The 18,565-nt window shown below is 38.7% G+C and overlaps 1 protein-coding gene across 9 annotated transcripts; it reads left to right on the forward strand.

Annotated features, from left to right (window-relative positions):
* Positions 2,172-17,580, forward strand: MARS2 (methionyl-tRNA synthetase 2, mitochondrial). Of its 9 annotated transcripts, none has more exons than XM_021075721.1 (4): positions 2,172-5,902; positions 5,990-6,166; positions 6,900-7,251; positions 16,414-17,580. In XM_021075721.1, exons 1-2 carry the CDS (start codon positions 4,142-4,144, stop codon positions 6,011-6,013), a joined length of 1,785 nt encoding a protein of 594 aa, XP_020931380.1. In that variant the 5' UTR covers positions 2,172-4,141; the 3' UTR covers positions 6,014-6,166; positions 6,900-7,251; positions 16,414-17,580. The 9 variants fall into 9 exon arrangements, with proteins under 9 accessions (XP_020931380.1, XP_020931381.1, XP_020931383.1 ...); XM_021075722.1 differs by having other exon boundaries at positions 7,150-7,251; XM_021075724.1 differs by having other exon boundaries at positions 2,172-6,166; positions 7,150-7,251.

An 18,565-nucleotide genomic window follows, 5' to 3' on the forward strand; every position in this document is an offset into this window, starting at 1 on the left:
GAAACTGCACCACGGTAGCCACCAGAGTTACAGCAGTGACAACTCCAGATCCTTAACCACTAGGCCACCAGGGAATGCCCTAAGATTATTATTATTATTATTTTGTCTTTTTGCCATCTCTTGGGCCACTCCTGTGACATATGGAGGTTCCCAGGCAAGGGGTCTAATCGGAGCTGTAGCCACCAGCCTACACCAGAGCCACAGCAATGTGGGATCCGAGACGCATCTGCAACCTACACCACAGTTTATGGGCAACGCCAGATCCTTAACCCATTGAGCAAGGCCAAGGATCAAACCCTCAACCTCAGGGTTCCTAGTCGGATTCGTTAACCACTGCGCCACGACGGGAAGTCCCCTAAGATTATTTTTTAAGGCAACTAGATAATCATGAAATAGTCCTAAATGATTAATTGTAAGATGACAATCATAAGATACATTTTGACAAATTCTGCTATATTAAAATTAAGAGCTTGTATTTATTAAGCTTCTTTAATGTGAAAAGACAAGATACAAACTGGTAGGTGACTTGTTTCATTGAGGGAACAGTGTCAAGCATAGGAAAGAACTCCTGCAAAAAAAAAGACAAGCCAATAGAAAAATAGACACAAAATATAAACTACATATGTTTACATAAATATAAATATAAATTACATATAACTACATATGTTTCTTTGCACTTCACAGGCAAAGAAACATATGCAGTTGATAAATATATGAAGAGATGCTCAACTTTACTTTTATTTAGGGAAATGCAAATCAAGACCACAGTGAGATAACATTTCATTGTGGTAAAACAAAAAATAATATGATATTTACCATTTTAACCATTTTAAATTCTACAATTTAGTGGCATAAAGTACAGTTGAACAACCTGGGGGTTAGGGACACAGACCCACAAATAGTGGAAAATTTGAGCATAACTTTATAGTCAGCCCTCCATATCAGTGGTTCTGCATCTGTGGATTCAACCAACTGTGGATTGTATAGTGTGTGTATTTATTGAAAAGAATCTGCATATAAGTTGATAAACCCAAGTTGTTCAAGGGTCGACTGTACATTCACAATATTGTATAATGGTCATTACTACCTAGCTCCAGAACTTTTTCATCACCACCAAAAGGAAACTCATATTCTCTAAGAATTCACTCTCCATTCAAACTTTTTCCCAGCCCCTGGCAACCGCTAATACTTGTTTCCTCTCCGCACATTTGTCTATTGGATATTTCAAGTAAATGGAATCTACGACATCTAGTCTTTTGTTTTTGGTTACTTTCATTTAGCATAATATTTTATTTATTTATTTACTTTTTAAGGCTGCACCCATGGCATATGGAGGTTCCCAGACTAGGGGTCCAATTATGATAAATGAATTATGATAAATGCCGCCATGCAGATAAATCTTTAAAACATTATGACAGAGTTCCCTTTGTGGCTTAACAGTTAACGAACCCGACCGGGATCCAGGAGAATGCGGGTTCGATCCCTGGCCTTGCAGTGGGCTAAGGATCTGGCGATACCAGGAAAAAGTTCTGGAGCTAGATAGTGATGACCATTATACAATGTCCGGCCTATGCTACAGCCGCAGCAACACAGGATCTGAGCTGCGTCTGCAACCCATACCACAGCTCACAGAAATGCAGGATCCTTAACCCACTGAGTGAGGCCAGGGATCGAACCTACATCCTCATGGGTACTAGTCTGGTTTGTTAACCACTGAGCCACGAAGGGAACTCCAGCATAATGTTTTAAAGATTTATCTATATGGTGGCACTTATCATAATTCATTCCCTCTGTGCCTGAATATTCTATTGCACAGATATACCTTGTTTATCCAGTCATCAGATGTTAGATATCTGGGTTATTTCCATCTTTTGGCTACTGAGAATAATGTTTTTATGAATATTAGATAACATTTATACTTATTTGACTGGCAAGAAATTAAAACTAGATAATATCAAGTGCTAAGGGGACCTCTTTAAGACTATTTTGCTGGTGGGGATGTAAATTTGTTTAATCATGTTGCAAAATAGCATTATCTTGTGAAATTGAATTTTTACATCCTCTATGACAGAGCAGTAGCATTTCTAGATATATACCCATGAGAAACTTTAGCATATAAGTACCAGGTTTTTTTTTTTTTTTTTTTTTTTTTTTTTGTCTTTTTGCCTTTTCTTGGGCCGCTCCCTCGGCATATGGAGGTTCCCAGGCTAGGGGTCGAATCGGAGCTGTAGCCACCGGCCTACACCAGAGCCACAGCAACGCTGGATCCGAGCCGCGTCTGCAACCTACAGCACAGCTCATGGCAACGCTGGATCCTTCAACCCACTGAGCAAGGCCAGGGACCGAACCCTCAACCTCATGGTTCCTAGTCAGATTTGTTAACCACTGCGCCACGACGGGAACTCCAGATTTTTTTTTTTAAAATGGGAGAAAAAACCAGCATGTTGGTATGTTGAAGAATTGATTACATAGACAAGAGAGAAAAAAAGATTTGGGTAGGGGAAAGAATTTCTAAAGAATCTGATTTCTCAGACACAGCCTGGATTTGTGTCCCACTTTTAGAAGGTGCTGTACAGTTTTATCTATCGTTCTCTTGCTCTTCTTAAACTGCTGGATCAAACACCATGTCAACCAAGCACCCAAAGGATATCTATTATACCTACTGTAACTCCTATAGAGCATTTGATTGGTCTACTTTATATATCACCACAGACATCAGATCCAACTTAACTTATGCCTCAACTCACAATTATGTGGGAGTCAAAATGAACCAATTAGAGTTACAGGCAAAAACATGGTAAGTTTACTACATGTAGCATGATATCCTTTTTAAGAATGCTTAATACAAGTAAAATTAAACAACATATTGCTTAGACATACTATATATGTAATAACATAAGTGCAAAATTACAAAATTCGGGACAATGATTACTTCTGGGAGAGAACAGGAATACAAGGAGAAAAAGAGCACATAGATCTCAATCACTGGTAATCTCCTAGTTTAGTGGTGCTCAAACTTCAGAGCCACCTACAAAACTTACTAGAATCTGACTGCTGGGTACACCCGCAGAGTTTTTGATTCAGGAGGGGAAGGTGGGGCCTAAGAATATACATTTCTAACAAGGTTCCAGATGCTGCTAGTGCTGCTCTTTTAAAACCACATTTAGAGAACCACTTCTAGTTCTTAGGGTAGATTCTGGGTTCACAGGTTTTCCATTCCACTTTATTAAAAGTGGTTATTTACGTTATAAAGGGGAAAAAAAAGATGGCTGTAGACCAAAGATGAGAGTATGTCATGAAGCAAGGATTAATAGTAATCCAAAGTGTCCTCTTCCAAGAGCTAGGGTTCCCCTACTAAAGCAAACTGAAAAAACATTGCTCTAGAAGAAACTCAAGACCACTTAAGGAAAATTACTAACAACTATTTTGAGAAATAAATTTGAAAACTGCTTCTTCCTTAGGTGCACAGTGACAACGTATTGCATTTCAGCTTTCTGGATCTCAATAATCTTTTGCAAAGACTGGGCACATCACTTTTACCTCTTGTTGACTCAACAAAAATTGTGGAGAAAAGATTTCCCCTTTTCGGTTCTTATCCTTCCTTCTGGTGCTTTAAGTCATTATCTTTCTTCCTTTTGTCCCTCCTCACTTTTGGATTTACTGTGCCCGACAGGTTCTGAAATAAAATTTACATGGTATTTCAAATCCCAACGTTGACCAGGACACATGTAGAAGGTATACTCTTGCAATGTGGCAACCTCTGACTTGTGCTTGAGAAATGCCTGAACATAGAATTCTTGCCTATAGGACCCTCAACCTGGCGGAAAAAATCCGACCCATAAATATAAAATTACAGTCGAAAGCAGGACACGCAGTATGTTACGGCAAGATTTTTCTGCTTTCATAACCTTTCTTACACCCAGCTCCTCCAAGCTATCTTTCTTGCGCGCTTCCACAATTCACAACCGCGATATCAGAGGCCAGCAGAGGCAGGAGCGCGGGCGTGGCGGTGGAGGGCGGGCGCTCGGGCCGGAGTTCATTGGCTTTTCGGCCGGAAGCGGCGGTGCAGCCTGGCTGCGCATGCGCCTCTCACACGTGCTTCTAGAACGCCCCCCTCTGCCGCTTCACCCCCGCCAGCATCATGCTGCGAATTTCTGCTTTTCAGCTGCTGGGACGCAGGGGGGCGAGTAGGGTCTGGAGCTTGGAGGACTTTAGCCTACGCCACTACAGCTCGGGCGCTCCGAGTGTCCGCGAGGATACTCGCGACGCGCGCGCCTACTTCACGACACCCATTTTCTACGTGAACGCGGCGCCGCACATCGGGCACCTGTACTCCGCGCTTCTGGCAGACGCCTTGTGCCGCCACCATCGCCTCCGAGTTTCCAGCGCCGCCGCCACGCGATTCTCCACTGGTACCGACGAGCACGGCCTGAAGATTCAGCAGGCAGCAGCCACTGCGGGCCTGGCCCCGTCCGAGCTGTGCGACAGAGTCTCTGCCCAGTTCCAGCAGCTTTTCCGGGAGGCTGACATCTCCTCCACCGACTTCATCCGCACCACGGAGGCTCGGCACCAGTTGGCTGTGCAACATTTCTGGGGGGTGCTGAAGACTCGGGGTCTTCTCTACAAGGGACTCTATGAAGGTTGGTATTGCGCCTCTGACGAGTGCTTCTTGCCTGAAGCCAAGGTCACCAGGCAGCCGGGCCCGTCGGGGGATTTGTGTCCTGTGTCTCTGGAGAGTGGGCATCCGGTCTCCTGGACTAAGGAAGAAAACTACATTTTCAGGCTTTCCCAGTTCCGGGAGCCTCTCCAGCGGTGGCTGAGGGGCGACCCGCAGGCCATCACCCCGGAGCCATTCCATCGCGCAGTCCTCCAGTGGCTGGACGAGGAGCTGCCGGACCTATCCGTCTCTCGAAGGAGGAGCCACTTGCACTGGGGCATTCCGGTGCCCGGGGACGATTCGCAGACCATCTACGTCTGGCTGGATGCCTTGGTCAACTACCTTACTGTAATTGGCTACCCGAACGCTGAGTTCCAATCCTGGTGGCCGACCACCTCTCATATCATAGGCAAGGACATTCTCAAATTCCATGCTATTTATTGGCCTGCCCTCCTCTTAGGGGCCGGCATGAGCCCACCACACCGCATCTACGTCCACTCCCATTGGACTGTCTGTGGCCAAAAGATGTCTAAGAGCTTGGGCAACGTGGTGGATCCCAGGACTTGCCTTGACCGCTATACCGTGGATGGCTTCCGCTACTTTCTTCTTCGGCAGGGCATCCCCAGCTGGGACTGTGATTACTATGATGAAAAGGTGGTTAAGTTGTTGGATTCCGAGCTGGCAGACGCTTTGGGAGGTCTTTTGAACCGGTGCACTGCCAAAAGAATAAATCCTTCTGGGACCTATCCGGCTTTCTGCACTACGTGCTTTCCCAGTGAGCCAGGGTTGGTGGGGCCATCCGTTCGAGCTCAGGCAGAGGACTATGCTCTGGTGAGCGCAGTGGCAACTCTACCCAAGCAGGTAGCAGACCACTATGATAATTTTCAGATCTATAAAGCTTTGGAGGCCGTATCCAGCTGTGTCCGGCAAACAAATGGCTTTGTACAAAGGCATGCACCGTGGAAGTTGAACTGGGAAAGCCCAATAGATGCTCCCTGGCTGGGTACTGTGCTTCATGTAGCCTTGGAATGTTTGCGAGTGTTTGGAACTTTGCTCCAGCCTGTCACCCCAAGACTGGCTGACAAGCTGCTGTCTAGGTTGGGGGTCTCTGCCACAGAGAGGGGCCTTAGAGAGCTCTATTTCTTGCCTCGATTTTATGGACATCCATGCCCTTTTGAAGGGAGGAGGCTGGGACCTGAAACTGGTGTGTTGTTTTCAAGACTGGACCAGTCAAGGGCCAGGCTGGTAAATGCCCATAAGACCTAGAGACCCACTTCTTATTAGCTTGTGGTAGAAAAGCAAATGTGTTATTTTCTTAATTTTCATTTTCAGGGAAATTACACTAATGCTTTCTAAAGTGGTGCATCAAATGAGCACATAAGCAGTGTCCCTGTGAAAAGAGGCTTGTAGCCTTTCAGGAGCCAGCTCCCTACTCCTCAGTTCTCTGTGTCCATTAACCACTGTCCTTTGCATCCCAGTGTCCTTAAGATGTCTCAAGGGGAAATATGGGTAAGAGACAACTTTGTTGATACTGTTCCTTCTCATTGTGCCTCCTTCCAAACACAGTTATGTTATTTGCCCAGACTACCTCTTATGGCTTGTTTTTCATTGGCCTGGCCTCTGCTGGGCAAATTAATGAGTGGGGGTTGGAGGCCCCTACCTCAGCTTTTAATTTGTTATATATGTTGGGTCACCTGTTAAAAAGAGATTGTTTCATTAAACCTTTAAAAACCAGTGTTCTAGACTAGATGATTTTTGCCCATGTTTATATTTTCAGTTCTTAACAACCTAGACTCCCTGCTTTGTAGCATTACACTTCAACCAGTAGATGGCTCTAGTCTCACAGATTTAATTATTTAACATTGAGGTTTCAGAATTATTTTTTGTCTTTTGTCTTTTTAGGGCCACACCTGCGGCATATGGAAGTTCCCAGGCTAGGGGTCGAATTGGAGCTACAGCTGCTGGCCTACACCTGAGCTACAGCAACGCCAGATCCGGGCCTCATCTGCGACCTACACCACAGCTCACAGCAACGCTGGATCCTTAACCCACTGAGCAAGGCCAGGGATCAAACCCGAAACCTCATGGTTGCTAGTCAGATTCGTTTCCACTACACTACGACAGAAACTCCAAGGTTTCAGAATATTAAGAGTAAGTTTGCTGCTTGCTAATGCATAATTTAAAGAAATATTTTATTTCTTTTCTTACAATAAGGATAACTGCAACCACTGTTGTTTTACAGAAAGCAATAAAAGAAGATCGGAATCCTGTTTTTTTCAGACTACTGAAAAAAGGACATTTACTCTATTAAATGTTTAGTAAGCTAATAAGTAAATATATCAAGTTTGTTTGGACTATCATAAATTCTAAAACTCTCTTGAAGAACTTAGTATGTTAAAAATTTTTAAAACTTTGATAATATTAGGTTTACTGGTATGATTTAAAAGTTCCTAAGTACCTTATTCAGATCTGTTCTGTTGCATTTGTTGAAGGTGATGGTGAAGGGAGGAAATGATCAATGCTCCAGGAATCTCAAACGGATTTAGGGATCACTCCAAGGCTCCATAAGAGAACATCACAGAGAAGATGTTAAGGTATCAATTTATGCAATGACTGCAACACAGTAAAGCCAACATTATATCCCATAGGTGATTGGATAGCTAGGGCAAAGTTTAAAATGAGAACTTGCCTTGAGATATCCATTCTAAGCATGGTAGCAAGCAGAGAGGGCTCACTATGAAGTAAACTATTGTGCTGGTAGTTCCCCCAGATTTATTCTGGATGGTACTGTTCAGCTCCAGTTTCTGTTTATTAATTGGTGTGGTGAGAGATTTCTGGTTGCTTGGAAACATAGCTTAGAAAAGAATGCTTGAAGGCATTCTAAATGTGTAAGGGCCATTTATACCAATGTTCCTTCAGATCCTCCTTATTCTTCATGATGGAATCCTGGGCTTTCCATATGACATATTCCAGTTACTTGCTGGGATTACTAGGGTAGATTACTGGGATCTAGGATGGAGTGTAATTATCTCCTAGGGCTTGATAGCAGAGTAATGAAAGAGATGGGATATGTTTACATGAATGAAGGAAAACAGACTTGGAAAACCAGTGTTGATAGCCTGTGCCTTCTAAGCACCATTATAAGTCTTATAGTTCCTATCATGAACTGAGGGACAGTGTCTTCCACTTGAGTGATCTTCCCTATGGACTAATGCTGGTCAGTACACTGGACCTTGGCTTGCTGGGTGTTAATGGAATTCCTTTTGTGCCGTCTGTCATTTGTGTAGGCACTTAACTGCTACCAGGATATTTGTGGTATTGGAGGACACAGGAAAACAGAGGAATCAAAGAGAAGAGGGCATAATTATTAGAGAAGACAGGATATTTGAGTGTGAAATATGCTAAGTTGGATATAACTTATTCTGTGGTGATATGGAAGATGAACCAGTTGGATTCTCTGTATTAGGCAAAATAGGTAAAGCAGATATCCTTTGGGTACTAAGTTGATGTGTTCAGTTTGATCCAGCAGTTTAAGAATCGCAAGTGGAGGATAGGTGAAACTTAAAACTAGAGGGCATGCACTTCCAAGAGAGGACATGCTAACTACTTGTGGGAGATGATGATAACACTTGTAGACATCTAAAAATTCCCCTATTCCAGAACTGCTAACACCTTATCTGGCATCTTGTGGATTCCTTGACCATAAAGGAAGTTTCTTCCAAATACTACTGTTAGGCCCTCAAATATTCATTTTTGAGTATTCTTGCAGGCAGTGTTGCAGAGGTGAGAGAGCACTAATCAGGTGTTCACAGGATGTCACGTTAAAGTAATGATAAGCTGTCAACCCACTAGACCATAGTCCTATCTATGAAGTCATGCAAGAAGTTGTGGGCAATGTATATGGGACCATTGTATATTATATTGTATATTGTATGACTTACAAGCAAAATCATCAAATAGACACCTTAGACTAAGTCAGAAGATCTGTGGTTATATGCGGATCAATATTAGGCGGGAACAGTCACAGTTACAGTCTCATTTCATTGAAACTCACACTTACTCTGGAAGTAGGCCTCATTATTTTTCTTACCTACCTGTGTGGCTCTGTATGGGCTGAGAAGAGTCAGGTAAATTGAATATTGAGTTGATGCACTCAAGAAGGCTTAGGCTGGGACATGGGCTCTGAGGCACAGGCCTTTTATTCCCCCCATAGTTGCACCTGTGATTGGCACATAACTCTTTAGATCTAGGGAGTTCCGAAACTGAAGTAAAGACAGTAGTTGGTTAGGTTGTGGGCCTCCAACTAGGATGACTTAAAATCATGAAGTAGCTTGGGTAGAAGGTGACAGTACTAACCATTTATCAGACTATTTCCTGGGCATTGTGGTAGGAATGGTCTTCTGGCTCTCTGACTGCTCCACATCTGAGTGAGTGTGTAGTTGTAGTGTCAGACTACATTAGTGTAACCTTGAGTTATGGTGGGGAGGCCATAACTTGGTCCATAAAGCTGCTGTATGATAATCTATAACTGCCTCCTAAAGGCAGTTCCCTCCTATCCATAGTTCTACCAGATGTAGAACAACTGTTCTTGCTGGTGAGGTATGGGAGTCTGTAAACCTTGATGGGTCCTTGCCCTCATCTTTGACCAGAATGAGTAGTATCAGTGGACGTAAAAGGGTGTGGACCTATTGGCAGTCATGTGTCTGCAAAAGTCAACTAGTTCAGGGAGCTTAGGGTTGGGGGAATCTAGGACACAAGTTGGGGTAAACAAGAGTACAGGTTAGGGGGATTAATTCTGGAAGAATACCATAGAGTCCCTTATAGAACTAAGAGTATGAAATATATCATTTCAGCACAACACAGCTGGCTCTGCCTCTTCCTTTTTTTTTTTTTTTTTAATCTTTTTGGTCTTTTTGTCCTTTTAGGGCCACACCCACGGCACATGGAGGTTCCCTGGCTAGAGGTCTAATTGGAGCTGTTGCTACCAGCCTACGCCAGAGCCACAGCAACACCAGATCCAAGCCTGAGTCTGTAACCTACACCACAGCTCATGGCAACGCCAGATCCTTAACCCACTGAGTGACGCCAGGGGTCGAACTCACAACCTTATGGTTCCTAGTTGGATTTATTTCCACTGCGCTACAACGGGAACTCCAGCCCCTTCCTTTTGAAGGAGCTTTGGATAGGACTGGTTAACTTCTATCAGTAATAACATGCTAAATTTGGAGGTTAGTATTGCTGGGAGGGCCAGAACAGTAACAACCAAGTTAATTAAGGTTAATTAGTGGGCAGACACAACCTAGAATAGATTTACAAGGAGATCCCGCTGAATAGCATTGAGAACTATGTCTAGATACTCATGTCGCAACAGAAGAAAGGGTGGGGGAAAAAACTGTAACTGCAATGTATACATCTAAGGATGACCTGACCCCCTTGCTGTACAGTGGGAAAATAAAAAAAAAAAAAAAAAAAAAGGTTAATTAGTGGGGATTTTAACCTTTCAAGAAGAGTGTCTTATTCTTTTTTGAGGCAGATGATAGAAGCCCAGCCTAAGCTGCTTTTTTCTATTATCAAGAACTACTTTGAGTTGAGGGGAAGGGACTAACCAGTTTAGAAATGAGATGGACTCCTCCTTAGTTTTTAGACAGCCCTGTAGTTTTTAAGTAATCCTTAGCTACCTCTAAATCCACAGAATTAAATGGAGCCATCTAATGGAATAGGTGATCATTTTGAAAATACTCTACTTAAGCTTTTATAACATTGATCAGTTTGTACTTTTATTTCCATGATGAAGAAAGGGTATCTTCTTATGGCCTTAACAACTAGAAATAATACACTCTCTACTGTGCCTCTTCTCTTGAATAGCTATTGAGAGTGTCATCCTTACTTGGATCTTTGCTAAAGTAAGGCGAGGCTATGGAATAGAAATTCACCCTTGGCTGCAAACTGAATTTTACTGCCATTTGGTCTGTGATAGTTTAGTCACTATGGATTTTAAAGTCCACAGCTCCTCACTTAAGAACAAAATGGTATGAAATGTCAGGTTGTTTCAAGAAACCAAATGTATGATCTGCAAGAAGAAAATTCTAGCTCCAAGAGAGATGAGCCCTGCTTTGAAGTCATTAAGGAATTTTGGATGAAACATCTATGGAGGGCTCAATGTGTAAGCTGGAGGGTCAGCTCTAGGAATAACTGTGGAAATGGGTGATGCCAATTTTCTTAGTGTATGGCATGAGTAAATATGGTACTAACCTCCCTACGCTAAAGCCATGCTTTGTACATACAGCCCCTCATTAGTTGACAGTCACTGGTCTGTGGGACTAAACATGAAGATGAACCTTTAGGAACTAGTTTATGATTGACTGTTAACAGATTGGAATTGTTTTATTCTCTTAATTCAGTACATTCAATAACAATGTGACTAATTACACATTTTTTTCCTGATTAAAATATTTTAAAAAGGGTAATAACATTTAGTTTGGAACACATTAAATATGAAAGCATCAGTAACTTGGCTTCCTTTGAACCGATTTAGAAATGTCTATTGGTTAAAAGGCTTTAGTAAATATTAAAAATATGAAATTAAAAAGCATGTTACATAATTTCATTAACCACTAAAATAATACAAACAATATATTTCTTCCTAAGCAGATGAAATGTTAAAGAAGACTCAATCCAATAGAAGACAGGGAGGAAAAAGGAAGGTCAATGAAAAATATGGTAAAAGAAAACTCATAATAAGATGGTAGAAAAAAATACAAATATATCAGTAATCATAATAAAACCAAATATTATAGGATGAACTTTTGTCAAAAGAAAGCAATATTCAAGCTTAAATTTTGAAAGTTAGCTATGTATAGTTAAAAGGTATATACTAAAATATAATAGAAAATAACACATGAAGGAGCACCAGGCATATATTAACCAAAAGAAAGCTGGTATCATAATGTTAGTAGATAACCTATTTTGAGGGGAAAACCATTACCAAAGGTAAAGTGAGACTTAAGGAATAATGTACTAAGTTGTAACAATTATGACCTTGTATGATCTAACAACAGCCTCAAAATGTAAAAATTTAAAATTGAAAATGACAAGAAACGTTCAAGTTTGGTAAGAAATGAAACTGCCATTTGTGGGTTCAGAGAAACCAGGCAATGGGAAAGATATAATAACTCATACTAGACATTAGCTTTTCTGTCTTTAATGCTCATTACCAAGTGTATCATCACTGCTAAGTGTAGAAAAAAAAAATGAAAAACTTAACAGGTAAGATTTTGTGACTCTAAAACTTTTGTCTTTTTCCATGCCTGCCTCTGTGAAAATAACAACATGCTTTTTGAATAGAAATGTCAGCAGTTATACCTGTTCAGTAAGTCTTCTCTGGATTATCAAAAGAGGAGGATCCCATCGCCATAATTTGCCAAATTTTCTAGTTGTTGGTTCAGTAATAAGTGAAGGTGAAGGGAGAGAACCACTAGTTCAGTGTTCCTTATTTGTGTCCTCTCATTTACTTTTTTTTTTTGTCTTTTTGCCATTTCTTGGGCCGCTCCTGCGGCATATGGAGGTTCCCAGGCTAGGGGTCTAATCAGAGCTGTAGCCGCTGGCCTACAGCAGAAACACAGCAACACGGGATGCAAGCCATGTCTGCAACCTACACCACAGCTCACGGCAACGCCCGGATCGTTCACCCACTGAGCAAGGTCAGGGATTGAACCTCAACCTCATGGTTCCTAGTCAGATTTGTTAACCACTGCGCCATGACAGGAACTCCCTCTCATTTACTTTTCCATCAACTTTATGAAGTATTATTCTAACTCTGTTTAACTGATAAGAAATTGAGACACAGCGTGATTAAGTAACTTGGCTATTACAGCTTGTAAAATGAGAGCCCCAGACTCAAACTTGTTTTAGTGGCAGAGCCTCACATTATCCTCAGCACCAACACCATGACAGTCCCTGAGTGCATACTGGGCATTATATTGTGGGGAAGAGGAGGTAGTAAAGTCAGGTCCAGAGATCTGAAGAGGGTAAGTCTAAATAAGAATCCTTGGTTGAAACATAGCAATGAGTGTTTCAAGACAAGAAATGAGTTCTTGATAGCTAGCTTATGAAACAGATGATTGACAAAAAATACTTACCTTATCATGAAATGTATTTCTCTTTTGCTTTCAATGGGTTTCCTTTATATCTGAAGCCTGCTATGTGTGCTGGTGTAAATTGTTAAAGATTTTAATAACTCTATAGGCTCTTTCTTTTTCCTTAAGATTATTTTGTTATTTTTAGAACAGTGTTCCAAATTTTTTTTTTTTTTGTCTTTTTGCCTTTTCTTGAGCCTCTCCCGCAGCATATGGAGGTTCCCAGGCTAGGGGTCCAATAGGAGCTGTAGCCACCGGCCTACGCCACAGCAACATGGGATCCGAGCCGCGTCTGCGACCTATACCACAGCTCACGGCAACGCTGGATCCTTTAACCCACTGAGCAAGGGCAGAGATCGAACCTGCAGCCTCATGGTTCCTAATCAGATTCGTTAACCACTGTGCCACGACGGGAACTCCCAGTGTTCCAAATTTTTGAATCCAGCAGTTCTCTAAGTAAAACTATGAATCTGAGTATTTAAAAGCAACATTTTACTAATTAATTCCTTAAATACATATTTGTCACTGAACATAAAAACATTAATATTCAAGTTTATTTGAATTAGCTATTGTAGTAACAAAGCCAGAGAATTTTATTAGAGGTCACAAATACTGAAACTTTTAATACATACAGTTTTAATACAAATGAACTTATTAAAAGAGCCATCTATTTACTACAATTTAAGTTCTGTGAATTTACTGAACATTTATTACTATATTCTTACGACATCTTTCCTAACAAGCCTGCAGGAGCCAGATTAAATGCCCTTGACTCCAGTTTTTACCAAAGCAAATACCCTGTTAGCTAAAATGCCATATATTGGATAATTCCTGGTAAATTATATCTATGTTATATATGACATTTAAGTCACATTTTAACTTCAACAAATTAGAGTTTTTATTATGAATTGCATAAAGGACACTATGTCATATTTTACTTTAAAAATGAAATGTAGCTAAAGTTGGACATGGGCTACACTTTGAAGAAGTTCAGGATGAAACCTATGTATATATAGATGTTTTGGCTCTCATCTAAACTGTATTTTTAAAATGCATCAAAAGGTATGAAAGTCCTTGCTAATTTGGAAGCCAAGAACATCGACATCTTTATTTTACATTTTAAATAATTTCTTTAGAATTCTGTTTAAATTCAAGTTATGTAGTCCCATAGTTAGCAAGACATGATGGATACTTTTCCAGTATTTTTTGCATGGTAGATTTTTGACTTGCTGATGGAATTAGACTGATGTATTATAAAAAATATCCTATATAGCATTTTTAAGATTACTTTTAGAAATCACTTAGTAAGGAATTTATAAGGCTTTCATAAAGCAAAGAGTCTGCAATCTTGGTAAACTGAAATTATTATATTAATGCTTTACATTTAACTTTTTATAAAAATTATTTTATGTAAACTCCTTCCATTTTTAAAAAGTAAAACTTTTTAGCCCTGAGTTTGGTTTCATTTTACAACTCATTACAGGAATGTAATTAAATAAATTAAGCCACAATGTGTAAGAAGCCTGTTTTGGTATTATAGAAGAAAATCATTAAGTACTAAAATAAAATGAATTATTGAAAATGTGTATAGTTAATAGCATGAAAGGTGATGGCTGGGTTTTCACACCATTTTAAGATCTGGAAGAAGTATTTTTTGTTGAACGTAAAGGAAATATTTTTACCATTCATTATATTATCTGATCTAGTTAAAAAAAAAACTATTAGTTAATAATCCTCAAAGTTTTTTCTTACTAAAATATTGTCCATATAAAAATCAGCTTCTACAACGTAGAAGCTTCATAACAGATTTTAAATAAAACATTTTTGGTTGTATCTGATGTCATAAACTGAGTTTTCTAGCCTAAGGAGAATATATAGCACTTCTTCCTTTTTTCATAATCCATGGAGACCATCTAAAAGTGGAGCTGTCAAAAACCGGGGCACAAAAACCAATATAAATGGGTTACTGTGTGTAGTAGCTAAGTGTAAAAATTAGGAAATCAACCTGATCTCAGATAGAAAAACAAAGGAAAAATAGTGAAAATATATTGCTTAACATCTAGTGTATTGTGAAAGGGGACTAGCCAAGTTCAACCAAGTTATTAAAACTCATCATTTGTAAGTTTGTAGAGGTAGATGTTTTAAATATTCAATATGTGAAGGTAAGTAAGTCTGAGCTTGAGTTTTAGACAGGTCATTTTATAAAGCTAGACATATAGCTAGCACACAGGCTTAAAAATGTATTTGGTAAGCTGAGTTTTCATTTTTCCTTTGGCGTAGACATTAGGATATGAAATGTGTTATTTTATTGAAAGCTATTCTCACAAACAGCTGGATATAGCCTGAATAAAATAATCCTAAGGTTGACTTTACTAGTTGGTATTTGGGTATGTATAGGAGAGGAAAAATTTACATCTATTAGTACCTGTTTAAAAATAGTTTGCATAATAGGTCAGATACTAATAAAGATTTAGAAAGTTTCCTTTAGCAACAGCTAAAGATATGTAAGTGGATATTGTATACGTTTCTTTGCTTTGGTGCCACATTAGACATGTTAAAAACAAAGATCCTAAATATGATTAGCAAGAAACACATTGAAAGTATTAAAAATCATCTTACAAATTGTTAGTATATACTTTACAATTATTGTCCTTTAGATGTTTTCTCCAAAATACCAAAGGGGGAAAAAAGATATGCTTTTTTTAGGTAATATTTTTTATATTATTTGAATTTTTTTTTTGTATGCCTTTATGTACTATCTTTGGTTGTTTTAGAACTATATGAGGCTAAGCATGAGGGGTTAGACTCCATATCATATTATATCATGACTTCTAATAAAAAGGACCTTGATAATTAAAAGCTAAAACATTGAAATCTTTTATAGTTATTAAAGCTGTTTTTGCTATCATGGAATATATCACAATTTAAGCAGAGCAGGTTTTTTTGGTACTAATGAACTCATACCACCGCCGTTTTTTCTTTATTTTATCTGGAGAGAAAATGTAAGTAATATATATCTTTAAAGAACTGAATGAATGCACTGTGGAAGTACATCAGTACGTTTTGGTAAAGGGCACAATTGCCTACAATATATTAGCTAAGAAAAACACTAATGTAAATCTTTTTTGAAGCAAAATGCAATTATTCTTAGACTTTCGAAATTTATAAAATTTTAGAACAAAAATGCCTTGGTATATACTGAATAAACCTGGATTATAAATATGCGATTAAAATGTATACTGAAAACATCAGACAAGTGGAGTATTAAATTGTTTCATGATCTTTTTGACTAGGGCTCTAATTATAGAACACTGGACTGTAACATACAGCATGCTACTTTGAAAATAAATGTAGCAAAATAAAATATTCTCAATGGATGGACTGGCTTTTGGATGTGCCAGAATATTCTTTATATTATTTATTCTATAAACATGCTATTACATTTTATTCCTCAACCTAAATATTTCAGCCCAGAAACATTTTGGTGATATACTCCAAAAATATATACATCAATGGATAGTTCATTATTCTTTATGAGACAGGATTAAAAAAATTGACTCATTATAACTTGGTTATCTTCTAATAAAGTTTTAATATAACATTTTTATTCTTTCCTAACAGAAATGCAAACCAACTTTAGTTCTTGGAGTGGACATGAAATTAAAATTGTGAAAAAAAAAAAGATTCTACAATACTAATTGTGCAAATTTAAATAATGTTAGAATAAATTTCCATGAAGTCAACTTATTGCATATTTATATAAAATGTTTGTTCCTTTATTATTAGCCCAATCTTCTATAAAAGGAATATAATGTTTTGGCAGAAGAAAGTTGGAATATATTTTAAATAGGCAGCATTTAAAGAAAAGTTGGCATGACCATTCTTTAAAAAGTTCTACTTAGTGTGGTGTTTTTTAATGATAAACTTTTCCAGTTCTCTAAGAGCAATCAAGCTTTGTATTTAAAAGGTGGAATGTAATGTTTTGGTTAAGTTTTGTTTAGTTAAAGTTAATGTTTTGAAAGTCTAGAAACCTCACAAACTAAGACCTGAATGAAAGATAAAAAGGAATATTGACAGTGTTAAAGGGAAAAATATGTATTGAACTAGACATGATATATGCACCGAATACTTGTACTTGGCTAAGATGCTCTAAGAACCCTTATACTTCTTGTATGAATAACAAAAGCGGGTCAGAAGTAGATATGGAGATATTTGTCAGTATATTTAACAATAGTGTCAACTTTGGCTTTAGTAATTGGTATAAATAAATGGTCATAACATGACAGATTTCCAGATATTATATATACAAATTGTTTTTATATGTATTAATATCTGGCAAAATTTCTAATGTAAACCTAAAATCTGAAATGTTTTATCAAAAACATTTGGTAAAATATACACAAACCTAAATACAGTGAAAACAAAATAATGTGGAAGCTAGAATCTTTTACATACTTTATCTCCTTAACAAGACAGTGTTTTTTGAATTTATGTAATTACAACAAATGGCCTGTTGCTCTGTATATTCTGTATATGCCATGCTATGTCTAACAAATATAAAGCATCTGGGAAAAGAACTGTAAAGTCCAAACACTAAATATGATTTTAAGTGGTTGTACATGACATTATCATGTTGATAAGATAAATGATGACCAAATTTTTCAAACTTTGTCAAGATGCCTGTTTTATAGATATAATCTTTGTTATATTTGTTACAGATTATAAGTCTGTGCTACTAAAGTGTGTGTGAATTAATAAAGGAAACCATGATTTTATCTGTAACTCCAATGTTCTGGCTACTGAGATGTCTTTCCTTAAAAAAGCAAAAACGTTTAACTTTAAGCACACCCAAACCCCTCAAATTTGTTATCAGACCACACATGGGGCTAGTTGTTTTCTATTATTGGATAAAATAATTATCTAAGACTCTACTTAACAGAATCAGTAGAGGAAGGTGGAGTAAGAATTGAATCCTCTGCTCTGAAATCTTTTCTAGGATGAAAGTGTGGGCTTCAAAAATATCGAGGTTGCAAACCTACAGATGAAAGTTGAGAAAAGCTTCTTCTCACAGAATGTAACCTTGGTTCCTATCAAGAGATTTAAAGAAAATTAGGGTTTTAATGCACTTTATTTATTTATTTTTGTCTTTTTAGGGCCGCACCTGCGGCATATGGAGGTTCCCAGGCTAGGGGTTGAATCAGAGCTGTAGCCACCGGCCTACCCCAGAGCCACAGCAACTTGGGATCCAAGCAGCGTCTGCAACCTACACCACAGCCCATGGCAACGCCGGATCCTTAACTCACTGAGTGAGGCCAGGGATTGAACCCACGACCTCATGGTTCCTAGTTGGATTTGTTTCCACTGCGCCACGACAGGAACTCCTTAATGCACTTTAAATGGCTCTTATTTTATAATTACTTAAGGGAAAGATTTAAAAAATAATACTAACTGGGCCTGGATTCTGAGGAGAGAAGGTGTACTTAAGGAAATTCCCGCTAGAAAGAGTAGGCTACCTTACAACCTGCTGCTTCACAGGGAAGCATCCTAGGGCTATTAAAAGAAAAAAAAAAAAAACAAAAAAACCTCACTACAAAGGATCTGAGAATAGCCACATCTAATGGTATTTCTAAAATTATTAGGTTATACTTCCTCCTTTGTGCCAGCCCTGAACTTTGGTAAAGATTTGTTAAAAAAAAATGTTTATGTACTTGATGATATACAAAATTAGAGACAGATCCTATGGTTGAGAAAGCAACTATCCAGAGAAAATCAA

This window comes from Sus scrofa, chromosome 15 (genome assembly GCF_000003025.6).
Source record: "Sus scrofa isolate TJ Tabasco breed Duroc chromosome 15, Sscrofa11.1, whole genome shotgun sequence".
NCBI classification, from domain to species: Eukaryota; Metazoa; Chordata; class Mammalia; order Artiodactyla; family Suidae; genus Sus; species Sus scrofa.